This window comes from Melanotaenia boesemani, chromosome 17 (genome assembly GCF_017639745.1).
Source record: "Melanotaenia boesemani isolate fMelBoe1 chromosome 17, fMelBoe1.pri, whole genome shotgun sequence".
In the NCBI taxonomy this organism is placed as follows: domain Eukaryota; kingdom Metazoa; phylum Chordata; class Actinopteri; order Atheriniformes; family Melanotaeniidae; genus Melanotaenia; species Melanotaenia boesemani.
This window is the reverse complement of record NC_055698.1, coordinates 17,183,684-17,202,233: the sequence shown is the minus strand read 5'-3', so window position 1 is coordinate 17,202,233 and position 18,550 is coordinate 17,183,684. Positions and strand designations below refer to the sequence as shown.

Below are 18,550 nucleotides of genomic sequence, written 5' to 3'. Positions count from 1 at the left end.
TTAGATGTATTGCAATGAAGCAGAACTGCATGTTTTCATGTTTTCAGTGCTTATTTAACACAGTATGCATTAAACAAGTTGAAACACACCATTAAAAATCTTTGTAGTTCGTTAACTGTCAAATTAATAGACGACTAGATGAATGGATGGAATCGTTAAAAGATGGTTTGTACCACAAGGTGGCAGCAAATCTCAATTTTCTAAGTCAAATGAACAAATATAGTTAGGAAAACAATTAATAAGATGAAGAATCTAAGACACGTTTGACTTAAAAAATTACACATGCTAGAGACGTGGCTTCATTGTACTCACATTTAACGTGATAGCTCATGTCTCACTAATTTAGATCTTTGGTTTCACGCAAAGTATAACACAAGTCCAACCCAAACGACAAGGTTCTTATCAAAAAGCATGTGTTTGCGGAGATAACAAAGCCGTTACGTACTACTGTTTATTTTAAATGTATGATCAGAGGCTTTAAGAATAGCTATTGATTAACCAGGGCAGATGTTTGGGTATGTAACACTGCTTTAGATCAGCAGAACAACCAAGAAACTCAATGCCAGGTGCAAGGGGAATTTTGCAGCTCAAGCGAAAGTCTTGGCCTAACAAAAGTTCATATTCATGTATGTAATGCTAGACTTTCTAGTCAGTTGATATTACTACCTCAGCTGGAATTATTAAACAGTATGGATGTTATCACTTCTTTTCAAATAATAATAATAATAATAATAATAATAATAATAATAATAATAATAATAATAATAATGCTCCATTCTCACTTGTAATTGGCTGATCGAGTTAGGTCAACACCTGCGTGGCCACATCACGGTTATGGATCAATGCGCAATTTCCAACATAACTGCTGCTGTCGAAACAAAGTTTTATTGTTATTATTATTATTATTATTAGTTTTATGACTTGTTTAATTACTCGCCCCAGCCTCTCCCAGTGCTCCTCTCCTGTGGCTTTTGATGGGTGGTGGTGATGAGGAGGAGGTGGAGCAGATGTTGACTAACTAACTGGTCTAGCTCAAGTTGGTAACACATTCTGGAGACACCGCACATGGGTTGTTGCTAGTTTCATTTGCAAAGGGTGAGACACAACGAGGTAACTACCGTTTCTAATCTTTTATTGACGTATACACACACTGTCTTTTGCATTGTAAATATGTAGGCAGATGTGTCTAAAACTAAAAAAATAAAGAAATAGTTTAAACGACAACTTTAGTTATCCGTTGTTAGGTCTGGGATACTTGCTGTTAGCATGATGGACCAACTACATTATGTATAACCATCACCAGCTGTTAGCTTTGCTAGCTTCATGTTAAATGTGTACCCGCGGTACTACGAGGTTTAAATGAATATTACCTGGACTGCTACCAGTGTTAGTCAACGAATAAAAGTTCGTGTAGGAAAATGTTATTTAATTGAACCCTCGCTATCTTTTTGGGTCTGCATCGGGCCAGTGCTAAGGAAGCTATCTGTCTCGCGCTAATCATTTACTACACGCGGTTATTTGGTGTGGTATCGGAGAAGCACGAGTGCGCTATTAGGTTGCTGTAGATGAGCAGGTAACTTATAGATTATTCGGCGTTAACACTTTAACGCCAAAAACCGTGACACAGCCTGTGGCTGAAGAGCGTCCAGTGTCTGTCCACGTTTCACAGCCCCCCCATCTGCGCTGAGCGATCTCCGCCTGCAGCAGCGGGGAGATCCAGGTCGATGGAGCGCATATCACTCATGAACAACTTGCTGTAGGAATCAACTATTGGCCTCATTGTTCTTTACAGTCTTTATAATAATTTATAGATTCATTATATGGTCTATGGTTAATTAAATATTAGAGTCCTAGCGTTTTCTTAAGGGGACATACTGCAGGTGAAAAGTTCATGTAAACGTTAAACTTCCTTAATTGAATACCTCTAAGTAAGATCATTTTTTGTCCTAAAAATTTTAAAATGTACGTCTGAATAAGGTTTTAGTTTCATAGTGTGTGTTTTGTTTAAATTGTTGAATTATTTTACCTAACCTTATATTTATAATATTTTTAAAATAAAAGGATCAATAAATCAGTATGTGACTAATTTTATGAACAAACTTTTATTAAAACTATTAGGATATGAATATAATTAGTTTTTGTATTGAAGTCATGCTTAAGGAAGGGATTATTTTTTTCCCTCTCTATGTGAAATTTTGAGAAGACAGTCTTTCAAAACGTGAATTGTGAAATCCCATATATTTTTCCTTTTCTGACATTTTTAAATCCAGAAATGTGCATAATAAATACCAGTGTCCCATGTTTCTGCATCAGATAACTTATAAAAACCTCAATATAACTATTTGAGATAGTGTACACCAAACCTTATCTGATGAGTTAAAATAAAATGGGTACAAAAATAATCTTGTAATATTGAAGCATGGACTTGTAAGGTTTAACTGTGGCACATGCTTTTAATAGTTTTCTTTCTCAAGGCTGAAACTGCTATAAAACGTGTTAACAGAGTTCATTTGCTTGTGATGATCCTCAGATCTGTTGTTAACCCAGTAAACAAAATTTAAAATGGAAATAAAATGTTAATTTTTGGAATTAATGCACCAATCCAGATTGGTGTCAGTATTAGAAGAGTTAAAACTCAAGTGGATACCCCTTTGCAGTTATAGTACTAACCCTTTTTTAGTGGGAATGAAAATGTTATATTAGCTCATATTTGTTCATTGACAACTAGATGCTTATTATCAGCCTTCAATCCTACAGCAAATGACTACAGTAATCACAAATATAATAACTCCAGTCTGTGCTCAGGCTTACACGAGTGGGCACAGCTCAGAAACAAACATTTAAAGACTGAAATGTCTCGTTTAGAGACTCTGGGACTGATAACTACACTTGCTGTGAGGGCATACTGCTGAGGTCTGTCTGTCTGGTTGGTTACTTAGTTAGTATCAAAATACTTTACACAAACCACACATCCAAACTGCAAGATGCCTCATATGTCCTGCAAAATGAAACACTGCAACCAAAACTACATAAACCATTATCAAAATCAAACTTTGCACCAAATGGCACACACATTCATATTACCAGATTTTTGTCTAGCCACTTCTTCAAATTGTTCACATGCACATGCAGATACACACACACACGTGGTTGAAACATTTATTTTAACCAAACAAATCAGTGCAGCATATACACAACAGATATATTACACTGGAGTGAACAAAAACATGCTAACAAAAAGCAGTAAACTGGAAAAGAATAGTGCAGTAAAAATAAACAGAAAAAAGAGGCAAGAAAAATAATTAGGCAGCATCTTGCTGCACAGATGGGTCTGGCCACAATGCATGTCCACATCACAGGCAATGTCTTCTCTCGCCAGACATCAAGGAGAATAAGTGTCTTTAGCGTCTTATCCATCCCTGACTTGCACCCATATCAGTTTTATAATGTCTCTTTCATACCTTCCACTACCATGCTGAAAAGAACCCCTCTATAGGGTTCAGAAATGGTGAGTATGGTGGGAGGTATTGCATGAGAAAGGGTTGGCTCCATAATGTAAGCTCACATCTCATACTACAACGTACCAGTTTCTTTGATGGTCTCTGGTGGTATGAGACTGTTGTGGAGTCTGTCCAGAAATGTAGGAATCTGGGGTCTGTTGTATGGTCCAAGGATGGCATGACAGCGGAGGACATCATGTGTATTAGAGATGGCAGCTCACATTGTGATGTTCCCACCATGTTGGCCAGGAACATCTATAATGGCTCTGTGGTCAGTGACACTTTTCCCCCTTCTTCTGGTCTTTACTAAGTTGAACCCAGCTTCATCTGTAAGGATGAACTCATGTGGGATTGCATGAGCGTCCATGAAAGCGAAGAACAAAAAATCAGTCAAAGTGTAATCCAGTACACTGGGAAACAGCGTTGCATGTAGTGTACTGCAGTCAGTATTGTACTTGCATCAACCTATGCTTGTCTGAGCTCTTTGCTGTTGTCAGTGTTTCTCTCAGAAGGCACCTTTTTATAAAGTTATTTCATGCTGATTTGGTTTTGCTTGAAGATGCAAGCTAATGTGGACAGACTGAGTTGTTGAATGTTTTTAAGTATGGTGTTGTTTTGGATGAATTTCTCTTAATTTAATTATTTTCCAAATCCAAGGTCAGTACAGGAAACCTGTGCAGTTAGCGTATGACATCAGCTATTTATGTACTACATAGTGTGAAAGAGATTTTGGTTGCATATCTGTACTCCAGTCTAAATGTCCAGATGACAGGCGACACTAAAACGGCTCAAATTGGGCTGCACCCTCTGGCTAACCACTCCAAAACTATAAATGAACTTAATGATCACACAAAGTCATGATGACCACAATTTGTGGTTCCACACAGCCTGCAGGATACGGTGTGATGCCATCCCCTCATGTTGTAGCATACAGGCTTGTCCTCTTGGAAGCAGAGGTCGTTATTGGGTTTAGTCTCAGTACATTGTTCCTCACTAAGCAGTGTGGATTAACACACCACTACTATACGGAAGGATTTACTCCGCTTGTTTTAGTGAGTGTACCCACATTTTTGTAACGAAAACGTCTAAACAGACAGAAGAAATTATTTGTATTTTTGTCAGGACCTCTTTGCGGAAGCAGAAATTGAAAGAAAAAAATGTTGTCAGGCAGGTTTTTATCCAACACCTCTCAGGACTGGTTCAACTTGTTGGCCTTTGTGTTAACAACTGGTTACTGTGTTTAGCTGCTTACATTAGATTGATTTTATTTTAATTCGCCACATTAGTCACTTTGAAGTGTGTTTGCAGCTTCTCTGATAAACAACTCAAACATAAATATTTATAATGAATTCTGCGTCCTGACCAGTTAAAGTAACATCAGTTTGTATAGTTTAGACTAGACCTGTCTGGTTGAGAGGAAGGGCTCCTGTTACACGTGTGGCCTCTGAGCATACATTAAATAACATGCTGAATCAAATCTGATTAACAAAATTATAAAATGTGTGAAACTTGTTTTTTGTTTTGTTTTTTGTTTTTCTTGCAGGCTTTCCCAGTGAAGAGATGTACCTTGGATTAAAAGGCTTTTTGAGATGGGAATAATCCCAGCCTTCCTGTGATCTACAACTTTCCTTTCTCACTTTTCTCTTATTTGGTCCAAACAAAAGAGAAGTCTGTGTCTGCCCTCTTTGTGATTTACTAGGATTTTTCTCTAACTTCGTCTTCTAAGTTAAGTTAAAGCTATATAGTCCCCAGAATGGCTGCTGATGCAGACACAGCATCTCAGGGCAGTGCAGTGCGGCTGAAGCAGGAGATTTCCCTCCTTCATGGGGTCTGCCTCATTGTCGGAAATATGATTGGCTCTGGCATCTTTGTTTCACCTAAGGTAAGAATCCAAACTTTTAGGTTTAGGCCTTTGAATGTATTTTCCCTGGTGGAACTAACTTGCATCACAATATAAACATCCTTCTACTCCATTTGTGTGTGTGTGTGTGTGTGTGTTAAGGGGTTGCTTTATATTTGTGGAAGTCTTAAGTGTTCCCACAAGGGTCAAGCTCTCCTTTTGTAAACATAGATTGAAAAGATGTTCTACAGTTCTATTAGATTTTGTAAATTGTTTTATAATTTGTTTTACTTGATTTTAGCTGCTGTCTTAAATTACCATTTGATTATAAAAGTGCTGTATAAACAAGGTTTTATTATCTTTCTAAATGTTTATGTGACAGCTTTTTTTCTCTATGCATTACGTTGCATGGTGTCTGGTTAACGGACTCCCCTCTGTTACTCTGCAGGGAGTCCTTCTGTACACAGGCTCCTTTGGCCTGTCTCTGGTGGTGTGGGCTATCGGAGGGATATTTTCTGTGTTTGGAGCTCTATGCTATGCTGAGCTTGGTACTACCATCCGTAAATCTGGAGCTTCATACGCCTACATTTTGGAAGCTTTTGGAGGCTTTTTGGCATTTATTCGGTATGTCATTTTTTAATTTATTTGTTACTTACTAAGAACTTATTTAAACTTTTCATCTCAGAACTTGAATATGTCAAGTTTTCTCAGTTTGTATTTGCCAAAACCTTAAGCCCACCCAGTTCAAACCTGTGACACAAGTAAACTATGAGCAGTTTATTGTTTATATTACTGTCAATTACCACTGAGGCTTTTCCTGTACTGGGAGAAAATATTAAAAGCATATTAAGTTTGACATTTCTTGCAATATCAATGTAATGACACACAATAATTGATTAATTTCCGCTATAGGTTGTGGACGTCCCTGATGATAGTAGAACCAGCCTGTCAGGCAGTAATAGCCTTGACTTTCTCCAATTATATGGTCCAGCCCTTCTACCCCAGCTGTTCAGCCCCCTACTATGCCGTCCGCCTCTTTGCTGCTGCCATCATATGTAAGGCTTTCCTTGTACTGAACATGCTTTGTTATTGGTCTAACTTGCTGCATACTAATAGTCGAAGTATAATATTCTTGGTCCTGTGAGGCAGCTAAAAGATGCCAAATATGTGCAGTCCAACAACTTTGCTAACCTAAATGGGCTGTGTTCTCACCATGTGCTGTTTTCTCTTTTTTTTTTGTGGGTGTTGTATGCAGATTCTGGCAACAACAATGATTAGCCGCCGTCAGAAGTTATTGGCATGAATTTTTCAGCATTTTCCAGTAATTTATTCAACATTCCACCATTTTAGCACATTCAAACACAATATTTCTGTTACTGACTTCAGCTTAAGAATTATTTCTGGAAACTATTTTAAACCATCTTTACCTGCTTCAGAGCATTTCAGTTCAACTTTTCACATTTTTGTACAATTCCTCAACATGCACCATTGTGGAAGTACTGGAACGCATTACCTTCTTAATGACAAAAATGTCTTTGCTTCTGCCCAAGCTTTTCCTGTGTACCTGGGCAGGTGGTTATGCAGCAGGAATATGGGGCAATAGATCCCAGGTTGAAAACCTGCTACATGCCTCATTTACTATTGAAACAGCAGGAAATTTTTATATCCTGACTGCATGGTTACAGTCATAATGTGATGATTTGGACAAGTTTCCTTGCGGCACAACCAAATGACATTAAAGCTGCACCTTGTACTACTAAAAACTCAACTTCAAAACATCAGACATCTCGTCACTGAAACCTTTTAGCAGCCCTCCAGCAAGAACGGCGTGAACACATCTAGTCTTTTCCACGAACCTTAGACACTGCTTTATGTGACTTAATGTGGTGAGTCCCTGAGATAAAAACGGAACTGTTCAGTAGATTATCTGATTTACTATTACAACGGACGTAAATACACTTTAGACCTGTTCTTCCCATCGTAATCCTGCCTTTAACACTGCAGTGTTTTGCACATGGAATAACTTGTGATACTGTAAGAGCACAGAGAAATTAAAGAAATGCAAAAGCATGATGTTTTGCTTTGAACCCGTTTGGTTTGCTTTGGGAGATGAATTTAAACAGGAATTGTGGGACAGAGCATTGTGTCAGCAAATTGGCAGGTTGGTCTTGTATCTTAGATTGTGTTCCTGCTATTAAACAGTTCACCTTAGTTAAGTTTCTAAATGTCTTAACAAACACCATCTCGTTATTTTTCTGTAAATAAACCGTTGAGCTTTTCTTTTTGCATATGCAGATTGTTTTTGTATTGAACTGATTGAGTGAATTGATAAAACAAATCACATTTTGTGTAGAATTGTCATTTACGTTGTCTTTTCCTCTATCTGTCCATCAGGTTTGCTGACTTCTATAAACTGTTTGAAGGTGAAATGGGGGGCTATTCTTCAGGTCATCTCCACCGTGGCTAAGGTCCTAGCTCTCATTGTCATCATCATCACTGGTCTGGTTAAACTGGGCCAAGGTGGGTTTTTATTACTTTACCACTTTACTGTCTGAGCTCCTGTTAGCAATACAAGTTTACCCAGATGTTAGTCATTTATGCATCCTAAATCAAAGTTCTTCATTTTTAATTTTATTTCTATCATTTGCTGGTTAAGGTAAACTACAGCAAATTTGTTGACCCCAACAAAAGCAACATTTTCTCTCTCTGCATATCACAGAAGGTTACAGTATAAAGTGAGTTTCTGTGTCATTTGTCCTGTAGCTACATACTCCAGCTGAAACACTGGATATCTTCTCCACTGTGCCTGAGATGATGAAAACTAAAACATCTGATTTGTTAACGCATCAACCCTGTGCTTCAATAGGTTTTGATCAGAACTTTGAGAACTCATTCAAAGGCTCCAAACTAAATCCTGGTGATATGGCTTTGGCCCTGTACTCGGCACTCTACTCCTACTCTGGCTGGGATACGCTCAACTTCATCACAGAGGAAATCAAAAACCCAGAGAGGTATAACGTATAATGCATGTTTTGTTTTTTTCTTTTATCTTCATGTTTGCTTAATATCACAACATATATAACTTATTCACCATGATTATAACATTGCATAACTCTACCATCAAGTCTAACTGTAAACTACTTTTTCTAATTACCTTTTGTAGGAATCTACCCTTGTCCATTGCTATTTCCATGCCCATTGTCACAGTGATCTACATTTTGACCAACATAGCTTACTACGTTGTCATGGATGCAGACACGGTGCTCAACAGTGAAGCTGTTGCTGTGGTGAGAGTCTAAAGTTAATCAACTTTCTAAATTATTCTTGGCAATTATAAAAAAAAAAAGGTTATATACTATACCGTACTGTAACCCATCCAACTGTCTGACCATGTGCATACTAACGCCTACATATCATCCTTATTAGTTATCTTATTATCTTAATTGAGCCCATCTGCTGAGCTTCATAAGCAGCAGGTTTGAATCTGTCCTTCCTGTCTTACTGTCATCCCATTCAGTCTGGCTGACGGCCATTGGCACTTGCATCTGGCTTTGGTTCTCCTTTTATCACTGACTGAGTCAAGATGGCAGGAACCTCATTCAGCTAAATACATTAGCGCTCCACACAGGAACAGAGGGAACTTAGTGATATGATTAGATCATTGTTGGAGTAGTTGTACTTATGCTTGTTGTAAATGCCATTTGATAATCTTCTTTTATTAGAGCTTTTATTACGATGCTTTCTAATGTTCTGCCACAGGCCCCAGGCTATGCTCTGAAATCAAGCTGAGAAATGCTGCATGAAATGGTTCAAGACTGGATTTGTTTTAGAAAGCAAGCATTTCTGTATTCTGGTTAGACTTAACTGAACTAGACTACAGCTTGTTTTTATAATGTGAGTTTCTGTATTATCTTGATATCATCATACGTGTCATTTGATGCAGTCAGGTTTCTATGTTGTAGGTATAATCATACTCCCCTATCATCTGTTTTGCATATGTGGGCTCAACAAAAGCAACATTTTCTCTTGGGGTTTCTGTATCATTTTTACACTACTGAACTTTGCCATATTTTCACAATGTGGCTTCCTCTAACGAAGGCTAATACAGCAGCAGAGTGCTCTCTAGCCAGAAGTCAGTCTGATGTTGACTCTTATTTCTTGCTCTGTCACTTTACTTTGCTTCCTTCAATAATGTTCTCTTGCGTTTCTTTGCTCACTAAGCCATCATGCGCATTCAAAATGGCATTGTGTTGATATCCAGTTGCTGGGATGTGATGTGCTTTCATAAAGAGAAACGCCATTGTAGAGTGATGCATCAGGCCAGAAAAAAAAAAAAGACTCCTAGTTTACTTCGTAATTACCCTCCTATGCCTTGCTATCCAATTGATGGTTGCACTCCAGATGACCAGCTGCAAGGACTTAATATTAGGTTGCTCGTTGAGGATGTGTAAAAGGTTCCTGTCATGTAACATCTGGTTTGAGCCCACTCCTCCCCGTCTTTTCCTTAACAGAGAGTGATGGAGTTTTGGGTCATCAGCGGTTAAATGTTCCTTTAAAGGTTTTAAGGGCCTGATGATTAAAGTCAAGTGTTGAGCAGCCTTGTAATGTTGCGATCTATTATAGAAGGAAAACCTTTGTCCTACAGATTTCAACAGTATGAAAAAGAAGTGCCTGTGTGTGGATGTTTATAGACTAACTCATGTTACAAATGATCATTTACGAGAAGAATGGCAAGAAATGGAGGGGGCTTGTTTACATAATGATAACAGAAAGTTGGTCAGATTTATAAGAATGAATTGTAATTTATTGTCACATCTACAGACATTTCTGCAAAACCTACAACTTTTCACAGAATTTTTACTTTAAATGTATGTTAGTCATCTGTTAAATGTCCTCTCAGACGTTTGCAGATGAGGTGCTGAGCTGGGCTCGGTGGCTGATCCCCGTCTCTGTGGCTATTTCCTGTTATGGTGGCCTCAACTCCTCAATCATTGCAGCCTCAAGGTCAGTGTGCTCTGTTTCTGCTCATCAGCAATTCCCAGTTTACATCCTTTTAAATGATGTTTTAAATAAAATGAGCAACATGGTGACTTTTTTTTTCTTTTTCTTTGTCTCTTCTTTTTTTTCCTGCAGGTTGTTTTTTGTTGGTTCCAGGGAACGCCACCTACCAAATGTCCTGTGCATGATCCATATTAAGCGCTTCACACCAATTCCCGCACTGCTTTTCAATGTTGGTATTTAAATATTTTTGTGAGTTTTTTTGTTTGTTTTTTTGTGTGTGTGTGTGTGTGTTTGGTTGTTATAGTGACAGTTATATTCCTTTGTCCTAACTTTTTTTTCTTTTCTTTTTTTCTATGAATTTGTGTGCTCTTTTTCAGGGTGCCATGTCCCTGTTATACCTATCAGTGCCTGATGTCTTCCGGTTGATCAACTACTTCAGTTTTAACTACTGGCTGTTCATTGGTCTGTCAATAGCCAGCCAGATTTACCTTCGCATAAAAGCACCTGACATGCCCCGGCCTGTTAAGGTAACTAATTTGTACCAGCATTAGTGTTGACACAGTTTTTTAAAAATCATGGTAACTTAAATGCCATCTATGTTTATATATCAAGTGAATGGAAACTCCTGGCTGCTGGGTGGTCACTGTGAGAGTTTGAGTAATTCTACTGGTGCAGTGTGTGTTTCAGTCACCTATTTATGTGGCACTCTGTTAACTATAGATGATAATTAGATGATATTTTTTAAGGCCACTTGTACAGCAGCGATTCACATTTTAGTCTAATGTTGTAAAAATTGTGTACTTTTATTTGCATGTTCAAGACTACTTAAAGTTCTTTATATCAAACATTAATTAAGCATTACAGCAAAGTGCAAAGCAACATTTAAAATTGGAGAAACGCAAAGAGAGAAATTAAAAATAACAAGATCTGCCCATCTCTGCAAAAATCTACACCCTAACCTTCACACTCTGGAGGTTTTAGTTACTGGAATATGTCGTGCAATGTGTGATTGTTTTCACTCTTATCCTGTTAAGAGATGTTTGATTAGCAAACAAGGATGAAGGAAGTGTATGTCATCATCTTTTATTCTTTACAGCAGCAAGCAGTTTGTCCAATGAGAGTAATGTGATATTAAAAAAAAGTTTCAGTCTAGCCTGTACACAGTTAATGTGTCATATTATGACTTTATGCATCATTTAAACATTTTATATGTTCTATTTGTTTGCTTAACATCACTTTTGATGTTGCCCTCACTACCATCTGCAACAGCTTTAATTATTTGTAAATGATCTGATCTATTGTTTTTTTTTTATTTGATTTCAAAGTTGTTGTTTTTTTTTATTCACAGCTATAAAAGCAACAGCAGTGCAAACTGGCTGAAAATTTTAGAAACTAAAGAAACACTTAAGTCATCAGAAGGATTTTAAAAATCTGTGTCATTGTTTAATTATTAAGCATTTTGTTCCTCTTTCGTAATTGTCATTTTTCTCCTCCTTTTTCTCTTCTTGTTTCTTCGCATGCCATCCGTCCCTACCCATCTTCTGTCTGCTCCCTGCAGCTGTCTTTGTTCTTCCCAGTAGTTTACTGCCTCTGCAGCATATTCCTGGTAGTGGTGCCCCTCTACAGCGACACAATCAACTCTCTTGTAGGAATTGCAGTGGCATTATCTGGTGCACCAGTCTACTACATTTGCATCCACCTGCCACCCACCTCTAGACCAGCCTTCCTGGGCAAAATGCTCGGTAAGAAACACCGTATTACACGTCAGTGGATTTGTCAACACTTTGGCTGTTTGTTTTGAGGAACTGTAAAACTTCCTTCTAAATGTTTGTCATTGCCTTTCAGAACATAATTTAGTTATGCAAGAGACAGTTGGTATGTAATAAAGTTTTAGTTGTGTACATTTTTAGATCTTGATTCTAAAAGTCCAGTTAGGATTTTGTGATGTGTAGCATTTTTAAACGGCTCATTCTAGGTTAAGATGAACACGATTCCTTTTTTTTCGAGTGAAAACATGTTAATGCGTTAATCCCAAAATGGGGAATAACAGAATCAAGCTGAGATTTTACTTTATTTTATTTTTAAGTCAGTCAGTAGCCACAACAAAGTAGTAGGTGGAAAGGAAAGCTGGGGTTGCCTTCTGTGCTGCTCTTTGTTGCAGCAGAGCTGAAAAAGCCTCTTGGCTGAACATACTTTGTTGTTTGATCACTATGTTCAGCTCTTTTTATAAAATTCTTCTTTGCGTGCTTTGGTTTTAATTCCCAGAAAGTTTTGGATATTCAGAAACAGTAATGCAGTGTTAATGGTGCATTTTGCTTGGTGTGTATCTGAGCATAAAGAGAAATTCTCCCACTGATCCAAACTAAGCTCATTTAATGCTCTCAGTGTATGACTGTCTGCCAGTGAATTGTAGAAAATGGGCTTTGACTGTTTAGTTTCTCACATAATTAGCATGAACTGTTGTAGCAAATAACATGCTGTTGCGCAATGACTATTAGCGAGCTAGCTATTTACTAGATTTTTACCAGGTTTTGTTAATGGATTGAAGTAGAAAATGGTCAATAAGTGTTGAGTAGCTTACAAGTCTTGAATTTCAGACAGATCAGCTGCAGTTGACACAAGATGCTTTGTTTCAGACCTTGGAATGAATTGGGATTACTGTTTCAAAGTTCAGTGTACTGTAAAGCCCATATACTCTGAAGGTTCCATAGTGTTTACATGTGTTTAATTGTTAAACCCGTGCAGTCGAGGAGTATGCTCCCCTAATGCTTTTAACATTGAGTTACAACAGTGTGCCAGACGTATTACATATAAGCCCTTTCTTTTAACACCAGCATTTGTTCAAAAGCAAAGATTTGATACATTTGATTTTCCAGTGCTGATCCTGACATGTTTTTCTATTGTATTTATTTTCCACTGTCAATGCAGATGAGATCTCTCTGTTCACCCAAAAACTGTGCATGTGCTGTGTGGCCTCACCAGATATTGATCTGGACAACATTGACCCTGAAAAAATCGAATGATACAGTGACAAACAACTAGGAGCGAAGAACTGTATAGAAAGCAGATGAGTGGCAAGAAGAAGAAACAACTGGGAGCAGATCACCTGGGTTTGGATGAGTTTTGTTTTTTAAATGAAAAAAGGACACAAGGATGGAGAAACCAGAGGAGCACGACACACTGTTCACTAATAACAAGCAATGTTGCAGGTTTTCTTTCTTGCTGGTAGACAACACAGTGTTGGTGGTTCAGTTCCCTCCACGTGTCCATGCGCTGCTACTGAAACTCACCCGTACACATAAACATTGACCACTTTCAGAATATTTTTAACTGTTCTTTGTCTGCAGGAGTATGGCAGCAACAAAACCAGCACAGATATATTGATAGAACTTGCTGGCACAGCTCAAAGAATAGACATTTTTGCACAATTTCCAGTTTCTGGTGTGTGGATTTATAGAAAGCTTTATTCTCCTTTTGTTACTGAACTAAAGGACCAAATGGATGAGTGGAGAGTTTTCTGTTATATCGGTTTCTAAAAGGGGATCCTCAACAAAAATGCTGTTATTTATCATCTTTTTTTAAATGTGTGCTGCAGTTTACTGACTAGTTAATTGTACAGGAGGTTGGTCCTGCCATAGAAATGAGCACAACTATATCATGGTATGTTTTCTGCTTTCCTTTCAACTGCAGCTGCAAACTTTATTTTGTTTTTTCTTACCTCCAAACATTTTGGTTGCATTTGATTAAATTGGGTTTTAAGATGCCTCCTTATGGCAGCTAATGTTAACATCCATCATCAAACTTTTAACAATTCCCAAAGTGTCATTCAAGTCTGTTAGCACATTTCTGTTTACAGTGTGTCTGCACATGCTAATAAGGCGAGAAACTTGACCAACAGCCATTAAAGCAGTTTTAAGTTATTTTGATTATTTCTGGATTAAGGAAGTGTTACCGGGTCTACCCTTTTGTTTAACATGTTCTTTATTTTTTTTTTAACAGCAAAACCTCAGGATCAGTAATACAGATGTGCACGTTTTTGCTGTTTGCATCCCACATATTTTTTATTTAAAGATAGTGTCAGATAGTAAATTTATTATATCATTGCCTTATTTAATAACTAGCTTGCACCATTTCTTCCCAGCACATCCAGAATGATCTGAAACAGTTTCATGGTTGGACCATCTCTCTGCTCCTGTAGTGAGCTTGTAGCAAAATGTGTACTTCCTAATGAAATAATAGCTGTGATGTGAACTCCAGGTAGAAATCTATCAGACTTTGATGTGTGCCCTAATGAACTGTATGTGCCTTCTGTGACTATGGTCAAATGTCCTGCATATTTTTGATATTGAAACCTCGTGTTTGTGTCAAGCATGTTGAGTTCAATCATGCACACATTGCTGTAATCTTTACCAAATATTCTTCACTTTTGTTTTTTTTTTTCCTCACCAGTCAGATGCAGTCAGTTCGTCACCATCTAGAACTACTCAGGACTTTGTTTTTTAAAATTCTTGTCTATTATTCCAACACAGGCTAACACAATTTGTTTTACTGTAGGTGCTCATTTCCATTCTTAAACCAAATCTTCATTTAAACAGTCCTTGTTACCTGTAAGCTGTTTACAGTAAACACACATGCTGTTATCAGTGTGTCCCTTATTTTGACATATGAACTTGATGCAGGTGAATGTTGCAATATGTATGCTTCATTAAGTGTCAGATGTTCAATAAATGTGTCAGTCTATTAAGAATTGTCTCAAGTGCTTACTATGTTGAGTTTATTTTTTTTATTTTTGGGGCATAGACAAACCAAATGGTAAGAAAAGCTGTTCAGTGGTTGACATCTTGTGTGCCCAAACATAGGTGGATGTGTGTTTTTATCTTCATAAAGCTAAGTACAGACTGTACATTGTTCCAATCCCTTCAGTGTTGTTTTCCATTGCTTCACATTTAACCATGAAACATGGATGTCTCTCGGCCTCAGTGAAAAGTCTGCTGCCACTAGAGGTCATTGCTTCTTCATTTCTCTTGATGATGTACAACTGCGGCATGAGCTTTTGACCTGTCTTTGTGAAGAAGCTGGGAAGGGCAGCCACCCAGTCATCTTTTACTATTCTTTGCTATGGTGGAATTTAAAGAGGGCATTTTATACAAAAGGATTTTTACTTTTCTCTCAGTTGATTAAGAAAAATGTACATAATCATGCACATAGATGTTCAACTTGACTCAAACTGGGCTGGACCCTTTACTCATCTTTCACAGTTCCTGTCCAGTACATGGACGTATAAGCAAAGAATAACCATTACAAATTGTGCATGTTAAAGGAAATCTTCATGTTTTTCCCATTCCTTTTCTCAAACAACTACATATTCCAGAGGTTGACTGACTAAAAAGTTGCCCATTGGGATCACATGCCCCCTGCTGGTGTCACAAATGATTTTAAATTCTGATTTTATAACCACAGGATAATCTGACAAAATCACCTTATGAGCAACTTAAAGACATCTCAGGAATTCAGGTGTACTTATATGTATGATTTTGTCTTAGAGAAAATTATACGTCCCAGAATGTCTTGAACATTTTCTCACACAGTTCACTGTGTCTCAGTGTTAGGTGTAATTTAGTCAATATATTGATTCCCTTCTTGTGTATATTGGTACAATCGAGAGTAGACCAATTAATCTTTATCTTTTATCTTTTTTTTTTGTGCAAGTAAAAGGCCTGTATGATGACAAAGTCAACATTAAAAGGAGGTCAGATGTTTCTGCTAATGAATGTCTGAAACCACATCATTTATAGTTCAGACTTATCTTCTTGTAGTACATCATTAACTTTAAAAAGTTAATGACTTAAAAAATCAGGGCTAAAAGGTTCAATATAAGTTGATTTGGAGATAAAGAACTGAAAAGCTTGTGCTGAGTGTTTATGTATTTTCTCCTTTATCTCCACCCATATACATGTATTTTGTGCACACACTCAAAGCTGTTCCAGCATCTTTGGCTATCTGAGTTCCAGCCCCTTCAGGTAGCTGGTTGAGCTGCACATCGTGTACATCCAATCACCTTGCCCCCCAGGAGGCTCGCAAGCATCACATTTCACCGAGGTGTGCACTCTGCACTTCAGATGCTGCCTGTCGATAGGTTTCCCAGGTGGAGGCCTGACTACGTTCCTCCCAGAACCGAAGGAGTTGGGTTCCACTGACTCATGCATAAAAGATAAAGCAGTGGTGGGGAAATGTAGCTGAGCGCCACAAAAGCTACTGTACCTGCTCTGTCCCACAGAGTGGAACTGCATCTAAACTGAGTTATTGGTTTGAAAAGCTCCCGGCTTGTAAGGTGGTACTTGGAGCAGCTGATGCTCTGGAGGGAGTATCTGTCCTGGGGATGGGCAGGAGAAAAAGGGTTCTGTTCTTTGACGGGTGAGGGACTATTACACACTGGCACCTGCTTGGCAACATGGAGCTGCCTCGACGCCTGAACTGGATACGAAAGCGACCCTGGAGGCCTCATGCCTGCCGCAGGAAGTTCAACCGTAAGTTGACTAAATTAGAGTACTAGTGGATGTTTAGTTTTATATTCATTTTTGTGTGAACAAGTCTGCATAATGTTACATGTCTACCCTCTAACAGTTTAAGTGCTGTTATGAACCTGAGAGCCTCCCAGTGAAGTCATCTCTGTCATGTCAAGTGTTGTGTCTGTGGAGTGTTTGTATCTGCTGCTCTGAGGAAGTTATGTAGTCCATGCTTTGGATAATGCATATATTTATATAGGGTTTGCAATACTGTTTGAGGATTTATAACATGAATTTACTGAAAAGTCCTCCACATCTTCTTTGATAAATTAGTCATGACATTTATTTGCATCCCCCACAGTGGATTACAGGTGTCAGAAAAGATTGATGTGGTAGAAAGGACTAAAAATGCACCAGGCTGTCTGCAGATTTGAGAACATCAATGGTATCATTGTACTTAAATGACAACCAAAGATTAGGGATTACTAATAAGTTTGATTTTTATCAAGAATGCTCGAACTGGACCAAAGAAAAGTTAAGGGATGTTTCCTGAAAACAATTTTCCTTTTAATCTGGCTCAGCAGATGCTACCTGATACTGAAACAGCATCTGTGTCGGACTGTAAGAATGACAGAGACGGGGTGAATTACATTAGCAATCGAGGAGGTTTCAAGTAAGTGTAGAGCTAGAGCGTTTTATTCTGTGTTTGTGGTCCTCGAAAACTAAAGGTCATGAAAACCAGCTGTGGAGTGAGTTTTTTTCCTGAAACTAGAGAACACTTTTAAATTGCTGTTGTCAAGATGTTTTTGAGCTGGAAAGACCAGTTGAGTTTCATCAGTTTCTGTGTAAAGATCTTGCATCTTCATCTTACATCCTCTTCAGAAGGGACTCATTCTGCAGTCTGAGGATAAGGGAATAAAGCTGTTTCTTAACATGTTTCTCTGCACTCAGGTATGAGATTTTCACTCTGAGGAACCATAAAAACTGTGTTCAGTTGTTTATCCAGGGAGTGTGTGCATTAGTGTGTGTGATGGCTTAATGACAGTTACTGTGTACTCAGCATTACTGAGTTGTTATAACCATTGTGGCAGCAGTGTGGAGGTGGGTTGGGATCTGAAATGATCATAACCTGTGGGAGATTTCAATGAACCTGGAAACTGTTTGTTGCTGATGTTAAACGGGACCCATTACTGTTTCAAAAGTACTTGCTATACAGCAAATGAAAGAACGATTTACAAATGTGACAACACATTTATTTTTAGTATGAATTCATGTCAGAATGAAGTGATTTTGAAAAATAGCTCCCAAACAACAAAGTACCGAGATGTTCTGCTGCAATGGATGATAAATTATTGAGCATTTTCCCAAAATAAGCTCCTGAACGCAGCTCAGACCATTTCCTCTAGAGACTGAGTTTTGGCTTGGATTAGCTCAGCTCAGTTTGGATTATAGCTCAGTTTATATATATATATATATATATATATATATATATATATATGTTTGTGTGTGTGTGTGTGTGTGTGTGTGTGTGTTTATTTTTTGTTTATTTGATCAGATCTGTTGTAATATACTCCTTCAGCTTAAAAAAAAAAACCTAACTTATCAAACCAATCATCAAACTTTAAGCCTCATAATCTAATAAATATCCCAGATACGTACTGAAAAAAAATCAGTGTTGAAGCTGTTGCAATTTTATGTTTGGA

At 37.9% G+C, this 18,550-nt stretch overlaps 1 protein-coding gene across 1 annotated transcript; it reads left to right on the top strand.

The window, feature by feature from the left end:
- The first annotated feature begins 987 nt into the window (after positions 1–987).
- si:dkeyp-120h9.1 (uncharacterized protein LOC566469 homolog) lies at positions 988–15,082 on the top strand. Its single transcript, XM_042012185.1, has 12 exons — positions 988–1,110; positions 5,044–5,382; positions 5,789–5,964; positions 6,253–6,395; positions 7,735–7,860; positions 8,207–8,351; positions 8,504–8,627; positions 10,241–10,344; positions 10,474–10,570; positions 10,719–10,868; positions 11,900–12,083; positions 13,270–15,082. The coding sequence occupies exons 2-12, from the start codon at positions 5,254–5,256 to the stop codon at positions 13,362–13,364; spliced, it is 1,473 nt and encodes a 490-aa protein (XP_041868119.1). The 5' UTR covers positions 988–1,110; positions 5,044–5,253; the 3' UTR covers positions 13,365–15,082.
- The last annotated feature ends 3,468 nt before the right edge of the window (positions 15,083–18,550 follow it).

Excerpts from the sequence above, each read along its gene's own strand:
- si:dkeyp-120h9.1 (XM_042012185.1), top strand. The coding sequence starts at position 5,254 with ATGGCTGCTGATGCAGACACAGCATCTCAGGGCAGTGCAGTGCGGCTG. Across the intron at positions 6,396-7,734 it reads CTTTGCTGCTGCCATCATAT|GTTTGCTGACTTCTATAAAC; the intron begins GTAAGGCTTTCC and ends TCTGTCCATCAG. Across the intron at positions 7,861-8,206 it reads TCTGGTTAAACTGGGCCAAG|GTTTTGATCAGAACTTTGAG; the intron begins GTGGGTTTTTAT and ends GTGCTTCAATAG.